Source organism: Gymnoscopelus braueri (genome assembly GCF_963280865.1).
Source record: "Gymnoscopelus braueri genome assembly, chromosome: 4".
Classification (NCBI taxonomy): Eukaryota; Metazoa; Chordata; class Actinopteri; order Myctophiformes; family Myctophidae; genus Gymnoscopelus; species Gymnoscopelus braueri.
In genome coordinates, this window is record NC_137605.1 from 26,557,497 (window position 1) to 26,576,287 (window position 18,791).

Sequence of the window (18,791 nt, forward strand, 5' to 3'; positions counted from 1 at the left end):
TTGGCAATACTAACTCTCTCCTTCTATTGCAGAGACAGGGCCTTTGAAGTATAGATGGGTTTCCTGTTTGTAAACATGAGAGGATGATGCGCGCGCAGTGGCGGGATGAGCCTGTAGAGGGCGCTATTACCCGCAGCATCTCTGGCCATTGTACATTCATTAAAATAAATGGTCTTCACCAGGTTTAATGAAAGTAGATTAAATGATGCAGTTTGTAATATCTTCTTTACTCAATAAAAATGATTTGTCGGAAGTTGGATCTGTTTGTATATAATAGCAGCATTATGCCTATTATGCCTATAATAGCAGCATTATGCCTATCTAAATCCCGAAAATAACAATAGAGTGAATGGCGCTTCCGGTTCGTTCTCCCCCGCGCATGCGCAGATTGCGCACTCTGCTCTGTGATGACGTCGCGCGGAAACCCATCTATAGAGCGTCGCAGTTCCCGCCCACTTCCTGTTTTTTTTGGTGCCGGAAGAAAAAACTCAATGCATTTTTCCATTGACATTTCCAAAAATATTTATATCTATTAATTTAAGCCTCGAATCAAGCCATCATGACATGACATGAATCATGACCATAAAACGTTTGATTCTGTGATTTTTTTTTGTTGAAAACGGCAAAACAAAGGGTATTTATTAAATATAGTATATCATATAATTAAATATAAAATAAAAAAAAATCACAGAAAAAAACGTTTTATGGTCATGATTCATGTCATCTCGTGATGGCTTGATTCGAGGCTTAAATTAATAGATATAAATATTTTTGGAAATGTCAATGGAAAAATGCATTGAGTTTTTTCTTCCGGCACCAAAAAAAACAGGAAGTGGGCGGGAACTGCGACGCTCTATAGGGTGTGGTCCATAGAGCAATGGAAATGCATTATGTGAAGTAGGACAGGTATAACCTAGATTGTGTTTACACATGAAAAGTTGGTAATTTTTCCGAAGGGCATACCAAAGAGGTCAAAATGCTGACAGTGATGTTGACAGTGACATGAAAGAACAGGGAAGATACTGATCTGTTTCAACATTTGAGAGGCTGACGTCTCGTCATTGGATTCAGCCGGTTCACTACTGAGAAGAAAGACGGAACGTAGAAGAAGGAAAGTGACATTTCTTAATCATGTTTGTGCTTTAAGGTGGCATTACACTACAAGATAATCGGGCTAAAAAACAACCCTCCCAAGTATAGGCGGGGGGGTGTGCCCTACCCAAGCCTAGATCGGGGGCAAATCTCGGGCATAAATATCGTCTAGTGTGGGGGTTCAAAGATCCAATCTGAACCCTCCCGAGTTGCTCACAGGACGGTCAGGGCCGCTCCGACCATTTTCAAACATGTTTGATATTTATCTGGATCGCTACTGTATGGAACACCTGCAGCTGAAGGGACATTGAGGGATGAAATAAATCCAGAAAAGATTGCAGAAAAAAAGAATAGAAAAAACTCTACCGTTTATTTGTAAGTATGTAAACACATTAAATTACTTTACACAAAGCACAAACAATTCCTTGGGAGAGGTGCAACTTTCCCATTTGAAACCAATGGAAGAGGCTTGTTTGTAACCTGGTACAGAGACACACATTTGACAAAAGAGAGAGACAGTATAGTCACTTTATCTTGAAATACATTCGTTGTGACACAAATAGATCTGAGAAGACCACAATCATGGCGGGACTAGTTGGCCTCTATCCTCAGTTGGTCTTACATTTCCGTGGAACGTATCATTGCCAAACCGCTGTCTTTCCCCACCACAATTCACCCCAAAATCTGGGCAGAGAGCCAACCACTGTAAGCTCTCTCTTCTATACAATGCCTGAAATGGGCGTAGGCCACGTACACATAAACCATGCACAGGACCTTTCACGTTTTCTGAGGTTGTCAACTTTAGTTACAGAAAGAATTTAAAAGCCTATACATTGGGGTGCACACCCTCCTCTGCACCAACATCACTTACACTTCATTGTATAACAATGTTGCTCTCCAAATATAGCTGATCTGTAGGCTCACAATGCATTGCAGATATGACAGGCTGTGAGCTTGTAGACCTGCAATTTTCGGTGCGCAACACCGTCATACGATGGAGCATCAATTGGGCATATGGCTCCCCCTTCCTGAGAATCACTCCTACCAAGTTTCATGAGAATTCCCCCGTCTGTTCTCAAGTTATTTTGATCTCAGTCAGTGAACAAATAATAGGGCCCAAAAGGTGTGAGCACAAACTAGAAAACACAGAAATTACCACACTTGACTCAGGTGTACTTTTACTGTTGTCAATGCTGGCTTTGACATACAGTATATTATATGAATAATGGATGGTACATTTTTGCTCTGTTACCAAATATCTTTAGTACTGCGGCAAATGGTTTATTAGTTGATATTTTAAGGAATAGTATTTGACACAAGCCTTGTTAGTTGTATGAAACACATACAAATACATATTCTACTTTCTTATGTGCAACAGTGTCAGGCTGTTGTGGTCTGTGTCACTGCCTCTTCCTACTTGGGTTTTACACCAGTTCCTACACAAAGTTTAGTCCCCTTGTGCTTTCTCTCATGTCATGATTTGAAATCAGTGATGAAATGTCTGTAGTAGCTGATAATCTGAGAAGGTTCAACTCTATAGTTCCAATATGGGAAGAATAGACAGAGGAACCAGTTGGCCAGAAATAGTTCTGTTGAGAAAAAAGTGTTAGTAAAACGTATTATGCATAGTGCAGCTTGGCAAACGGGGGAAAAGAGGGTCACAGACAAAGGAGAACAACCTCACTTCATTTCAAGAGTTTTCAGTTTGTAATTTCATTTGTAATTATTTAGTATTTGAGTGTAATGTGGAACTTAGTCAAGGAATGGCCAACAAGACTTATACAATTGTCTCGTGTAGCCAGATGATCGAGCCTACTGACACAGTAATAGAAGGAATTAGGTTGAAACTTTCTTTTATGATCCTATATTTGACTTACTGAGGAATTTGCCCTGGGCAAAGATAACTTAAAGGCAGTATGCACGTGTCTGTGTTAGGCACATGTGTGTCTTAGGCACATGTCATCGTCAGCTAGCAAATACAATAAAGCAAAGTGATCATAAACTGGAAAATAACTTTCTCGCCTACAAATAGACAAAAGCAAGCAACCTTTGACTCCACAGATAAGCAGCTTTTCGGAAAATCCTACTAAAAAGGGAGCCATGTGGAGATGTAGAGATAGAAAAACCAGAGGGAGATTAGACAGTACATAATGGCCTACATCTCCAGCCAGGTTCAGATAGATATGACAGCAAAACCTTATTCCACTTTTGACAACGTCAGGTGTAGAGTGACTTGGAAAACATTAAAAAGAAAATACTATAACAAAATACATAATAAGCAGTAACATCTACACAGTGTTAATTTAACTCTGAATAAAACAACACTGGGGATTTTGCTGTGTATAATACCAAAAAAATGATATTTTAATGTCATTCATTCATGTACTTTTTAAAGGTGGTCTTGCAGCAGGTTCACTCTGTTCTCTCTAGACAGAGTCAGATGCCAGCCAAAACAGTAGCATCCCCGTGAGCAGAATGACCCAGTTGCGACCTCCAACTGGCACACTGCCAAGCACGTGCACCCCGACTGTCTGCAGTCTGTGATCTTTGGAGCTATAAAGGACTATATACTTTACAGACTACATGACATACATTATGGAGTTTAAAGGTGTATTTCTGAGGGCAGTTTAGGTTTACCACATGCAACTGTCCCAGTTAGGCTACTCTTCCTTGTTCGGTTACACTGTGTGAGGTCTTGTTGTAGCAGTAGGTACTAAGAAATTCTGTAAAGCTGTCAATACAGTATAGTCGAAATTATTATTGTCAATAAGACAAACTGTTTTATGTTGTACAGTGTCCCTAGGTAAAATATTAATGAATTAGCCCAAAGAAGGGACTGGACCAAATGTTTGTCTAGTAGTGTGTCTTCATGAAGATAGCAATGTCAAAATGAGTATTTCCTCCAGTCTCGTCTTTGGGTTAAATCCTTGACCTTGTACTACTGTGCAGAACTTGAAACTTAATTAAACATAATATTGTTTCATAATTATACATTCATTCTGTATTCTGAATGTACTGGAAATCCCCCATATTTTCTGCAACATTCTCATGGAAAAAGAGGCAATGATCACAGATGCCAAAGACTCAGATTTAATATCCTTTATTTTGAATATGAAGCAGCAACACAACAGCATCATCATCTTGGTATAAGGAGCGGGGGTGGACGGTCCCACAATGACACCCCATAAGGCCATGCCAGCATTTACTGAATGTAGTACTACTGTAGTAATTATTATACAGCATTTACTTCAATACACAAAACCCATGAGAATGGGTGTAGAGCTGAAGGGGTGCATGCTTGTAGAATGATGCCATGGAGTCTGGGCTAACAGCATGCTACTTCATAAGCTGCACAGGCCCATGGACAAGGCCAGTAGACCCCCTCATGGAGAGGTTTCACAGTGTTGGCGGTACAAAAACATAACAATCACATGGATAGCAACATAGTTTTCCCTTCATTATTCACAAAGTCTCATTAGAATACTATTACAAGAGCAAATCTGATATACAGTACAAAGATATTCACACACATTTTAGGTCATATAATGTTATTCTTAAATAATATTACATTATTATCCTTGGAGAATGAGCCTTAAACATCATCTTTATGATCTAGATTTGACAGTAGCTTCACACACACCACTATTATGTAGGCCTATTTTCCTGTATAATTGTGAGTCAACAACCTAGTACATGCCATTAATTATTAAGGCCACTTATAAGTAAAATTTTAATGGTTGGACCAAAAACAATGTGGACAGTGAAAGCCTTCCCTTGCAGCCAGACCCCCCCCCCCCCCCCCCCCCTTCACACACGCAAAGTCCCCCACCAACCAGATCCCCATCCTTTTGTCTCTGCGGCTCAGAATTGGGCTGATGTTGGTGACGCATCACCGGTTAGCCAATGAGCTTTTTTCATTTGTGGTTGTGTCCTCGGTTAACATTACTGAGATACCAAAAGTGGTCTTTTTGCCGAGTGACGTGCAAGGCGGAGCACAAAGGAGGGGTAGAGGGGAGGAGCATGGGCGGCGGATGGCGGGGGCACGTGGCGTCCAACGGGGTCTTTGCCTGTCATAAGGCATCACATCTACCAGTGAGTGAGCAGGCGTCCTTCCCTAGCCTCTGGCCTTACATAAAGGGGAAATGTGCAGGAGCAAATGCTCCAATCTGCCTTCTAATCAAAGCCGTTTTGTTTCTATTCAGGGAGATGCTGAATCTTGAGACAATGGATATAAGATATAAACAGATATAAACACTAAACATGAAAGCAATTCCACATAACACTTCCTGTACCTTCTTATCATAAACATCTCATACATACACCTTACCTAAAAGTAGGCAGGTTAACCAACAGACAACCATGTGACAATGCAGGTGCAGTGTCACTTGGTAACCGTTTTTAAACATCCTTACAGCCTACAACTTGGAATTCCTCATTTCATGCAATCACCCTCATGTTTCTATTAATGGGACGACAAGCAATGAATTACTATTGTGCAAGAGAGCAACATTAATTGGAAAACACATACCAATTAAAAGACAATTCTGACCATTAGCAACAGCCATCAAATTAAAACTGCTCGCCAGCAGTTGCTCTCAGCACAAGTAGTCAACATTCCTGTTTGAACATGCGTTCCTCGTTTAGATACTGGCCCTAAAGCACATATATAGCAGCCTCTATATAGTTCACCAAGCTATAGATAACGGCTACTAAGATAACAAGGGAGAGATCAGGAGGGGTGACAAGATGGCCACTGTGTACTTAACAACCAGCTTCCCACGAGCAACTGTACCTCTCACAAGAAGACTTTAAATTACTTCTAAAGAAGAAATGAACAAAATGGCAGATTCAAGTCCCTCCAAATACTTTCCATCAGTTACGCTATTTTTTCCAATTCACTACTAATTGACTGTGTTCCAACAGTGTTTAGGGACATACTGGCAGAGACAGGCCTCGATGCCAGTTAGAGGAAAGACGCCCGCCTGCCCACTTCCTGTTGTGTGTAGACAGCACGCTTCTGTCGACACCACAATACCTTTGATACAGGAAGTGGCTGCAAAGCACCAGGTTACAATGCCAATAATGTATTGATCAAACTAGATTAGTTGCAGCAGTTTCACCTAGCAGATTTGCAATCATCAATATAACTTTTTGATAATTCCTCATTTACTAAATTAAATTACTAAATTATCTTGTTCAAAATTCACAGCTTTATTAAATCTTACAAAACAGAATAAGAAAACATACAGTACATTCAGTTATCATTAAAAACGCATGACTTTACATGAATGCTGCTCACTCATGCAACATTCAGAAGTTTTTTGTATTAACATTTAGTAGATGGTAGACAGAAAGCCAGGTCTTTAAACAAAGCATTGATTTAACACCGTGAAAGCTCAGAAAAACATTTTTTTTAAATGTAGTGAGTAGGATTATCCCTTTTCTGACCTGCTTTAGCAGGGTCCTTAAAATATTCAAACAACTTTATTTCACCGTTACTGTGCAAATATTAAAACTATCATCTTTGACAAAAATATTGAACATGTATACATTTTTTAACCCCATTTATAATCACAGCTCCACCTTCGTGACACAAGGCTCTGCTGGGTTTTCCATTGAAAAAAAACTAAAGAAATTCCAAAAACCTAAGAATTGTGTGCTCATCTTCGCCCTCTTCTCAGTCATACTCTGGGCCGGATTTTACTTTACCAGGTACATTTCAAATGCAAAGAGTCTTCGATTTAAGAAGGGCATTAAATATATATTGTATAGCCTCAAAAGCATATTTTTAAGGACTGACTTGATTCACAGTTACTTCTTAATTCTACAAGCTCTTCCCCCGTAACAGAGCTCAGAAACAAAGTTCTTGCAGAAATGTACCCTAACAATTAAAATCCAGCCCCAGCCTGACTGTTGGGTTTGGTTTCCCACCCAGAATAGACCACAAAGCCAGCCATATCATGACACCAACACCTTGAGTGAGCAAACACCATAAAACCTCCTCACGGTCCTGGCATCAAAAGAATATGACTGCCCCAAACTCTCAATGCATGATCATTGATGGAACCCAGTAAAGTCAGTGTCTGAGTTTGAATGTGACTGTAAGGTGAGGAAAATGTTCTGAACCGAGAACATCTCCACTCAACTTCCACAACTTCTCATTGGCTCATCATGTTTTCTCCGGATTCAAAGCCGACCGGAGCAGCAGGCATCTCCTCAGGGACCAGGCTTTACAGTCCGCACCGTTTCCGTCATCTGTTTGGCACTGTAGTAGGACAGGCTGAGGCCCATGATGGCCAGCATCATGGCTATCTGGTTGACCGCACGGTCATGTGGATGGGTTTGCACCTCACCAGACACTTGTCTCTGTGGAGATATGAGGATATAAGCATAAAAGGTCAGAGGTTATGCCAACAGTAGAAATAATGAGCTGTTCCCAATAAAAGATGATTAAGACAAAAGGTATGATACAAACGACCATTTACATGCCAAGAAGTTTCTTCCTTTAAGTTAAAAAAAATTATATTAATTATATTGGATTTTAAGCAAAAAGGTACAAAATGAGACCAGCGAGAACAATATAGAATGGTCAGCTCCCTCATTGCCTTCCATGATCCTGCACAGCTTGGTCAGTGAGACTGGAATTCCGCCATTTTGTTCTCATGCATCTGGGGATAACCACCTCTAAATACTTGTTTTCCCATCTACCTCCAAAAGCAAGAGCCATTATTAGACTTGGATGAGAAAGTAAAAATCTTTGAGATAAAGTCCTTGGTATTTATAGCTTTTAGAGGTTAGAATATACAATAGAAGAGCCAGTGTATCAAATTTGACATAACTCAATTACCTATGGTCTGTTAAGCATTTGTGTTCACAACACGCTTTACAAGGGGACAGGCTACCTTTGTCTTCCAATTAGTGCGAATAGCAAAACAAAAACATGAACATGCAAGGGACATGCCATACGGCCAGTCACTCTGTACACTTGAGTATGATTGCACATCATGGCAGCAGATTAAACGGAGGAAATGACATCATATGATTGGCAAAACTAATCGTATAACTAGCTTGGTGATGAAAGCGCATTGTGCGTCGCTGTTGGGGGGGCCTCAAGAAGAGCTTCATGGCCCAAAGCACATCCTAGAACTATGCTGTAACCGAGGAGTGAAGACAATGCTAATCTCTGACAGACTGGTAACACTACAATCGCACTGTTTGCAGTAGCAGAAAGAAAATGTCTTTCTTTTACCTGCAGGGACAACAAGCAGCTATGCAAATTCCAGGTAGGTCTTCCAGTCAAAGTAATAAAGACAAAAGTCAATGCAAATTTGCAATGTAAAAATCTGATAAGTTATCAAAGAGAGCATTGTAGGGCAAAAAGAAACCTCAAGAACTATGACCTAGATAGATAAGTTGATGGGTTGGGGTCACATGTAGAAATGGGACACGTTTTATGTCCTATTTTACCATCAGAAACAATGCCCTATTTACCTTACATGTCTCATGCATTCTATTATTGTGCAAGCCATTAGATCATCATGTTTTAACTGCCACCATTCGCCAAACCAACTAAGGTTGAATTGGACCTGTGCAACACTACCGATTTAAGTAATTTCATGAAGCTGAGTGTTAATTCATTGTCAAGTTCACAGTTGCCCTAGATTGTAAGTCATGGTGTCTACAGTACCTGAAGGAGACGGAAATATCCAGGTGTCAGTCTGCCTAGTCTGATGATCATGTTTGTCTGTGGTGATGCGGAGATCTGGGAAAGGCTCTGGTCTGCTGGAGCAGTTCAACACCTGCAGAGAGAGAGAGAGAGAGAGAGGAACTTCAGTTTAAAATTACCAACTGCATGTGATCAGGAACACAAAAATATAGTTGAATGGAACTGTAATTTCTATGAAAGATGGCGTTCAAAATGCCTGGAAATGACTGTCACAAGAACAGTTCCCATCCGTTTTGAATGAGACATACTGTAACTTCACTGCTGACTTGCCAGTTGTAAATCAAAACTTTCAAACTGATCTTTGTGACAGATACAACAGACTTGTCTCTCAGACAATGGAAAACAAGCTAAAAGCCGTTGCTTGCTAATGTAGACCAGCACCATCAGAGCTCTGCACGAGGAAGGAACACCTCTAGCCTGAAGCTATAGCACAAACAAAGCCATGTCTCTGCATAGCAGTCAAGGCCAATTTGATCATCGCCCTGCCCAGTTCATTTCCGTAAATGCCAGTAGCGGAACTCATACATCTGGACAAAATTTTAGATGTGATGTATTGGCATGGTTTCTGTCCACCCCCTACTGCTAAGAATGTCTCCCTTTATTTAATTGCCATGTCTGAACTGGTTCTGACTGACGAGAACAACAGTACCTCTATTCATGCTGCGTCATGAAGCAGGAAAAATGACAAATTTGGTCAATCACCACCAGAGATAATCCCCTTAACGAGGGGGTTTAGGTGCCAGATGAGAAAAACTAAGCCCAAAACTTAAATGGACACTCATGATACACAATTAAGATCAAATGTACCCAACGGGCTGTGATCCATGTTTTCTGTGAACTGTTCAAATCGGTTAACCTCTGTTCTTTCAACCATCTGGTGTAAGGTGACATATCAGCGCGTCAACATGTCAGGTAGATGGGACCAAACATGTCATGGCAGGGACAAGCTTTAAGCTCCCAATACCAAACTATAAGGGCTGCATCAGTTAAAGCCCTGTTATACTTAGTTGTGCGCTGGTGATCGCATACCGAAAAGAGCAGATCTACAAGCTCACAACGCATGGCGCAGTGAGGCGTTGTGAGCTTGTAGATCGGCTATTTGGTGTGTCTGACACGGGTGCAAAAAAATCTAGGGAACGGAGGAGAAAGGTATGTGGAGGGAAGGTAAAACATGTGTGAGGGATTACTCTGCCAACCTGGTTGCAAATAGATCCCGTTGTTAACAGGAAGCAACGACAAAAAGTAATCCGGTTAAAAAGTTGCTCCTGGGTAGAAAGTTGATCTCGCATGTGGAAAAGTAGTAGGCTAATTGCAGCAGGATCTTCTCATTCCAAAAAGTTTGCTGATGGTAAAACTGATGGTTTCAAGTGGCCAGCCAAACTCTCTATTCCACAGCAACACCAAAATGCCCTGCCCACCAGAGTGATGAAGATCAAGTACTGAGATATTCAACACTACACTCCGCCCTTTATACAGCCCTGCTCTCGCCCAACCAGATTTCCAGGCTGTCTCAATGCTCACGCCCACTGTCAAATACACATAGCTATCAAAATACACCACTCCTCACGTGGTTTGCTTTCTCAAAACACAAAACCACACCTTCCATGACACTGAATGATCGTTAGAAATTCGCTCCAGTCAACACATGGTGTAAATTAAACAAATTAGGTCAGTAATATGCGCATGCTTAAATGGATGCATGCCAGAGCCAAGGATTATCTGATGCAGCAGCTCAGACCTATCCCTTTAATCTTAACAGAAACAAAATATCAGAAATTTGCACACGTGCTATTGAAAAACCTGAGAACAATGAGCTTTAGTCACAATAGCAATTAGTGTTTTGGTGAAAGATTTGGGATTTCATAGCTTGGTTTGGTGTTATATAATCATTTGACTGCAGAGTTGCAGATTCTCCCAAAAGATCTCACTTCTATTTTTTATAGATCTTTTTATTGGAGTGTAAGGATTGCGACATTCAGACATAAAACAGTTCTCCATATTTTTTTTACTTTCAATGAATAATGCAATATTCAAAGTTGGTGGTAAGGGAAATATGCCAATATGCGTGATTTCCTATATTAGAAAGCATGCCACACAACATTATGGGGTGACCGTACAGTAGCTGAGTGGGTAGATGCCGTCTGGTAATCAGAAGGCCACTGGTTCACCTCCCAGCACGCACATATGCATGTCTTCTTGTCTACGTGTCAAAGTGTCCACCCGAGCGCTCACCAATACCATCTGAGCAGCCATCAGATGGGTTAAGCAGAATTTCCCGTGCAAGATTAACAAAGGTCTCCTCTGGAATGTTCTGGCCTCCCCATTTGCTCTTTGCATTGTCTCCTCACCATCCCTTATCTTGCAGCCCCCCGCTGTGGAATGCACCCCATGTTGACAAAAGCTGGCAGACACAGGGATAGCTTTTTTTATTGAGCTGATTGAAGTTAGGGGGCAGTTAGGGTTAAGTGTCTTGCTCAGGGACACTCAGGCTAGGAGGCAAACGTGTGACACGTCTACCCGAGTGCTCATCAATACCATCTGAGCAGCAATCAGCTGGGTGAAGCAGTTTCCCGCGCAAGATTAACAAAGGTCTCCTCCTGTCCCTCCATTGGAATGTTCTGGCCTTCCTTTTGCATTGTCTCCTCACCATCCCTTATCTTGTAGCCCCCCGCTGTGGAATGCAACCCATGTTGACAAAGCTGGCAGACACAGGGATAGCTTTTAGATTGATCTGATTTAGGGGGCATTTAGGGTTAAGGGTTGTCTTGCTCAGGGACACTTTTAACACAAAGTCAGGGCTGGGGGGGCAAATCAGGAGCCTTCCGTTTCCCGGACGGCATATATACCCCATTAAGGTATGGCCCTGAACATCTGAGATTAGATGGAGGTTTGAGGGACTTTTGGTTGGTCAAGGGAAAGTGAGAGGAGCTCTTAAAGGATTTGTGTTTCCTCTTCTAGAAATAAACATGTTTTCACCTTGTGTAGATTTATTTTCTATCACAGGTCACAGCAGTTGACTGCATCAGCACTGCAGGTAGGTACTAGCCATACATTTACTAAACACGATGACAGATTACTTTAGCAATACTGCATGCATACCAATACTAATTGCCGGCAACTTGGAAAAACAAGGCTAAATAAACTGATCTTCCTCTGATTATGTAACAATGGAGAGGCCTTTCATTCAAGCATTTTAATGCAATTTTAGTTTCATTAGATGGAGAAAAACACGATTGCCAATAAAGTTTATATAAAAAGGGCAAATGGTTCCAAGCAATTGAAAATGATGTTTTACCACCCTCTGCTGGCAGAATTTAAGTTACAACAACAAAAAATTAGCTTCAGGATTACAGAGACATGGAGAACAGTATAAATCAATACAGTTGGACAATAGTGGAGAGGCAAATGCTTATCCATGCGCAAGGCAAATTAACAATTTGAATAGCATACCATACGCTATTAAGCTTGGGTAGGCATTACCTGACAAGTATGTAAATAATCATTACTATTCTCATGCTTGAGCATGGACCTAGGTGAATCACCTGTCAACTATGCAGATACTGTATACTAAGGCATCAAGGGTGTTAGCGATTTGGTGTGGCTTTGTGGTCACATTCCCAAACATTGGGAACAAGCGCAACAAATGGCTTTCAAGGAAGCTATGCTCACACATGTAGCAAACATATGCAGTCATCACTCGGCTGTCTGGCATTTACTTTCTGTAGGAAGGAGGAGCTCATATTTCAAGAGCATGATTTTGAAATCCTAATACCTCAGGCTCTCGATTTCACTGAGATGAAGTGTGTCTCTGAGAAGTCTCAACATAGGACACAGTTCTATTGGGACACACAAGCATTTTGTCTGTCCTTTCCAGGTTCCAAACTGTGGATGAAACTGACGCCAGCAAAGCCAGGAAAAAACAATGCACTAAGCCTCGCTCTCAGACCAGCAGACACTGAACAGAACGCCTGTGAAAACACAGTGGAGTGGAGACGGACACAAAATTCACATAATCGCACAGAGATGGCACCAAAAAAAAAATACAGATTAGATTCATAATTCTGCACCAGGCTAATAAAATACATATATCGGGTACACAATGTCCCAGTGCTCACAGCCAATGAAAACCCTTTAGGTTTCCTCTCTTAATCCCACCTCCTCACTGTCACTCTCAACCCAAATCAATACGAACAGAGTAGTCTCAACAGAATGAGGGCTCAATTGTGAACAATGGCAGGGTAAGAGAAAAATTAAATAGCATGAGCAGCTACTGTGGTAGGACTATTGTCTTAACACTAAATCTATAAAAAATATCCCTCATCCGATAGCATCACAGTGAGCGGAGTAAAGATTACATCACCATTGACCTTGATTGACAGTGGAGCTGTGCAACCCTGCCCCAGCCAGACTAAGACCCTCCTCCTCCACACACATGACCATAGTGTGAACACGTGCAGCTGTTTCCATGGTTTCCTCATACTGAACATGCCAGCAGCAGGCGCCTCTGCTTGAAATCAAGAGTAGTTTCATTTCAGCTATTGTGATTTGCTCACATGATGAAGAGATATGTCTTCGACCGAGAGCTTACAATTGAGTCTTCATGGGCAGAGGTCACATAGAAAAGAATAAGGGGGATTCCCCGCAATGATCCAAGGAAAAGTCACAATAGCGAGGACATTTGCCTTCATCTCCATGTTTAACTTTAGTAAACCTGTATTTCCAAACAGTCCTAAGTGTTAAATGTAGTCTTGTACAGCCCAGGAGTCAGAGAGTAAGTAACAAAAAAAAAGGCATGGGTTTCCGAGGCTAGAGAGTAACTGAGCATCAGTCATGATGCACAGTCTAGGAGTCAGAGAGCAAGAGGTGTGCATGATGTCTGTGTAGATGTTTTGAGGACGAAGTACAATTCGTTTTCAGCACGAGACAGACATGTACAGGACCCCAACGGAAACAAGTCCGCAAGGACTGTTTTGGTCTGACCTTTTAGACAAAAGTATTATAAATGTAACTGTGTTGTTTTACATTCTTTTGCCTAATAAAATTTTCAATCAATTAAAAACTACACTAGTGTAGAGCAGTGGTTCTCAATATTTTACATTTCAAGGTCTCCCCTTAACTCTGACAGTGTACAAATGGAACCAAAAGGACCCTGGTTACAGGTCTGTAACTCTGAGAGTGTACAAATGGAAACTGGAACAAAGGTTCATTTGGTTCCATTTGTACACTCAAGAGTTATGAGGGTCCTTGAAATTATTGGCCTACAAAATGCTGCCACACTCAAGAGTTATAGGGGTCCTTGAGATTATTGGCCTAGAAAATTCTGCCATAATTTGATGGTTCAAATTTGGCTGAATGTATTACACTGCAGGAACTAAATTACAGTTACCATCAACCTATATTCATAATTTCAATGCCATTTCAGTCACTGCCACTGGTGGATCTTTCAACAAAAGCTACAACTTTACTTAAACCCCACAACCAGCGCTACCAATAGTATCCAGTGTTGCCAGATTTTGCGAGAGAAATAAGCAACCAGGTCTATGAAAACAAGGCCAAAAGAAGCAGGCCACAGGAACACTGTCAGCATTTTGAAAATAGCATATCTACAAGCTCGAAGCGTTTTGAGCTTGTAGATCTGATATTTTCAAAGACAAATCTGACAAATAATGTTTGTGAATCATTTTAAATACACAAATGGGGGTCCCTGGCACAAAATATTTTCAGATCTGTGGCCAAGTTAAGTGGGTACATGAAAACGTTTGAGAACCACTGGTTTAAACAACATTAGGAAGCAAGCCCAAATAAGCAACTACACTAGAAACAAGCCAAAAAAAACACAACCCGCGCAACCACCAGTAGGCCTACTTACAAGCAACTTTACAGGAAAACAAGCCCAAGTCGCTTATAATAAGCAGACCAGGCAACACTGGTAGTATCCCTGCAGACAATGGTCAGCTGTTTAACTGCAGCGGTGGGTACAAAATGTACAGATGATTCTTCTCACCCATGTTGATCAGCATACAAACAGACAAAAGAAGCGCAAATAACTCAATAAGCCAATGTATGTTTATATTACACAAGCAGAGTAGGCTACTTTACATGTCAATCTCTATAACTATTTATAATAGCCGATAAAATAAAAAATACATAATACAAATCACTTTTGCCCTAAATAATCCAGTACACACACACACAAACCCTCACTTCAACCTACAATTTATGATTTGACAATTAATCAAATCACATAATTGAACTACTATTAATTAGCCTACATTGAGCCAAATTGCCTTTGCAATACAAATATACACTAAAGTCTTAAGTTTCCCAATAAGCCAAGCAATAAACCTACAAGCAGCAACTGCAATGTTTTGACTTATAAAAAGAAAAAGCAAACATATGACCCGTAAAGAGCTTAAAGTTTAAAATTGGTGAGCCAATTCAACTACCAGTGATGTTAAGCAGATGAAATTGACAGGACGGAGAGTAATTTTTCTCTGTTGATTTTTTACTGCAAATTAAAAATGAAAGATAACTCCGTAAACTTTACAGCATTTAGTGTAAGTTTGCTGTGCCTATTAAAGCAAAAAAGCAAAAATATCAGAAGAACGCTCATTGCCTGTGTGTCATGTAACCAAATTCACCAACGCGCTACAAACCAGGCAGTTCCTGAAACATTGAACATCTCTTCCCTAAACTGAAGACTTTTGCACAGAATTATAATGTTAACACGTGTGTAGATTGTGCTTACCTGCAGCTGGGCTTGTTTGGAGCAGTTTGAGGCACGCAGCAGCCTGTGGAGAGGATAAGCACACAATGTTCACACAGTGCAAAATGCAAACTATATAGGAACTGGAAGCTACATGGGCCAGCCTATATGTTCATGATGGGGGTGGGGCTCTGCTGCAGCACCAGGCAAAGCACATGTGAATGGCATGCGATACAGTCAGTGTTGCCATGTCGGCTTATTATAAGCGACTTTGGGCTTCTTTTTCTGTAAAGTTTGCTTGTAAATATTGGTGGTTGCGTTTTTTTGGGCTTGTTTCTAAAGTGTAGAGTTTTTGTAATTATTTTTTGAACCAGTGGTTCTCACATATTTTCATGTCATGGACCCCCAAAGTATGTATTTGTCAATTTGTCCCTAACCCACATCTGAAAATGTTTTTGCCAGGGAGCCCCGTACCAGATTTGTGTTGTTAGAATGTTTCAACAATCTTCCAAATCTTTGGAATTTGGATTTAAAAATAATGAATAGCATATCTACAAGCCCACAAAGCGTTGCATCATGATGCGTTGTGAGCTTGTAGATCAGCTATTTTCAAATAGCAGATGTATGTACAGGTTTAGAGTGCTCATGTGGCCTCCCTAGGCTATTACGTCGCTTCTTTTGGGCTTGTTTTCCTAGACCTGGTCGCTTATTTCTCTCACACAACCTGGCAATATTGAATACAGTGTGCGCCCCTGAGGAATTTACACTCATCCTCTCAGCTGGTAGCCTCGATCTCCAGGCTTTTATTGTTTAGTTTTGCTAAAAAACTCAGCTGGGGGTTCAATGTTTAAAACATTTGGCTTAAATTGGGCCTTCTTGGAAAAGTTGCCTATACGTTGTCATTTTGCACGACTGAGATACAGCCTACATCACTATGTTGGTTGATTGATTGATGTACTTTATTTAGTAAGACATGAGAACAACAGTACATGGAAGTACAAATTCACAATACAAGGTCTACTAAACTGGAAGACTCATTAAGCACTGAGCTTGTTTAAGATGAGATCCCCATGCACACAAATCATGATGACATATAAGAGACAGATATACACACTACTATACAGAACGTCATACAATCAGCTTACAGGTTACTGGTATGAAGACTGAAAAATATGTACAAGAGAAGGGAAAAAAAGGGGAGGGGGGGGTTGGGGGGGGTAGGTTAAGACTTAGACAGGGGCCATTTTCGAATTGCAGCCTCCTGAAGGTGTATCTTTAGGGCAGTTTTGAAAGTGAGTAGGGTTTTACACTCCTTTACTCCTTTTGGTAGGGCATTCCACATTTTTGTTGAATAGCATGAGAACGAGTTCATTCCCTTTGTTGAGCCAAATCTGGGTTGAACATGATTCGTGGAGCTGCCTCTGGTGTTATGATCGTGGACTTCGTTAACGTTTTGGAAGTATTTTGACAAATACAGGGGGATCCCAATGTTGTGGTGTATCTTAAAGACCAGGCCCATTGCAAGTTGCTGTACTCTGTCCTCAACCCTGAGCCATCCAATCCTAGCAAAATGAGCAGGGGTTAGATGGGTTTTGTGATTGAGGCCAAGAAGTAGCCTTACTAGTTTGTTTTGGGATGTTTGGAGCCTTGTTTTTAAGGCCTTGGTGGTGTTGTGATACCATGAGGAGCATGCATAATCGTAATAACCTTGTATGAGGACCCCTGCAAGAATCTTCAGAGTGTCCTTACTGACTAGGCGGCGAATCCTATACAAAAAGCGTGTTCTTTGGTTGACCTTTTTGATTACTCTTTCGGCCATTTTGTCACCGGAGAGGTTTGCCTCCAAGATGGAACCCAGGTAGGTAATTTTCTCCTTTCTTGTGATAACATTATCACCCACTTTGATCGTGAAACTCTCAGCCTTGCTAAGGTTAGAACTGGACCCAAAGAGGATGGATTCAGTTTTACCCAGGTGTAGTGATAGTTTGTTGTCGGAGAGCCAGATACAGATCCTGTCAAGTTCAGAGCAGAGAGTTTTCTCAACCTGCAGCCTGTCCCTGTCCGAGATCAGCAGAGCCGAGTCATCTGCGAACAGGAACAGTTTGCAGTCGCAAGCTGAAGACATATCATTCACATATACCAGGAACAGTAAAGGTCGTAGTATACTTCCTTGCGGAACACCACAAGTCACTGGGAAGGGAGGGGACTGGGTGCCGTTTACTTCCACCACTTGTTCCCTCCCCTCCAGATAGGATCTCATCCAGCTCACCGATGGTTGAAGCTAATAATGAGGTGTGTGTGTGTGTTGTGTGTTGGGGGGGGGGGGGGGGGGTGTAATTAATCTGCACAAAACACATTTATGTTAGAACGCCTCTGGTCGCCTCCGTGTGACTTTTGTTTCAAGGACGCAAGAATGAACTGGTTGACCCCAGGCCGGGGTCTGTGGTGGTTGGGCAGCCTGGCAGGGGTAGCCTAATCACTATGCTGGCTTGTGATGGACATTTCGTCAAACTAGAATTTTGCCTGTTGCCAGGGACATAGCCAGGCTACACAATGAAAGGTCACCAGAAACACATATCCTTACAAAATGTTGTGTATACAGTGACCTGACCCAGGTTACAACTGGCATTCAGATGCCAGAGTAACTTAGTAATTGCAGCAATTGAGTTGTGCCAAGTAAGAGCGCTAAAGAAAGTTTGTGCTACAAAATAACAAACAATAGAACTTGTGATTTATCTTGACATATCCTTGCTGGAACAACCAGCTTAGATTATGAGCTGGTCAAGCTGGTTGGTCAGACCAATCCAGCTTTGTAACATTTCTGAGCTGGTCAAGCTGGTTGACCAGACCAGACCAGCTTGGTAAAGATTCTGAGCTGGTCAAGCTGGTTGACCAGACCAGCTTGGTAAAGATTCTGAGCGGGTCAAGCTGGTTGACCAGACCAGACCAGCTTGGTAAAGACTCTGAGCTGGTCAAGCTGGTTGACCAGACCAGACCAGCTTGGTAAAGATTCTGAGCTGGTCAAGCTGGTTGACCAGACCAGACCAGCTTGGTAAAGGTTCTGAGCTGGTCAAGCTGGTTGACCAGACCAGACCAGCTTGGTAAAGATTCTGAGCGGGTCAAGCTGGTTGACCAGACCAGACCAGCTTGGTAAAGCTGACTCAGTCCAGAGTGAATTTTCCTTTCTTTTTCAGCAGGGATGTCAACAACATAGAACTATGGAAATAACATCTATCTAAAATAACACAACTAGCATTTAGTCATTTT

At 41.4% G+C, this 18,791-nt stretch overlaps 1 protein-coding gene across 1 annotated transcript; it reads right to left on the minus strand.

Moving 5' to 3' along the window:
* Positions 1 to 6,295: 6,295 nt before the first annotated feature.
* Positions 6,296 to 10,226, minus strand: LOC308083918 (putative transmembrane protein ZNF593OS). Its single transcript, XM_080426338.1, has 3 exons — positions 10,015 to 10,226; positions 8,780 to 8,891; positions 6,296 to 7,458 (listed from the first exon to the last, which is right to left on the minus strand). The coding sequence occupies exons 2-3, from the start codon at positions 8,828 to 8,830 to the stop codon at positions 7,309 to 7,311; spliced, it is 201 nt and encodes a 66-aa protein (XP_080282464.1). The 5' UTR covers positions 8,831 to 8,891; positions 10,015 to 10,226; the 3' UTR covers positions 6,296 to 7,308.
* Between the last annotated feature and the right edge of the window lie 8,565 nt (positions 10,227 to 18,791).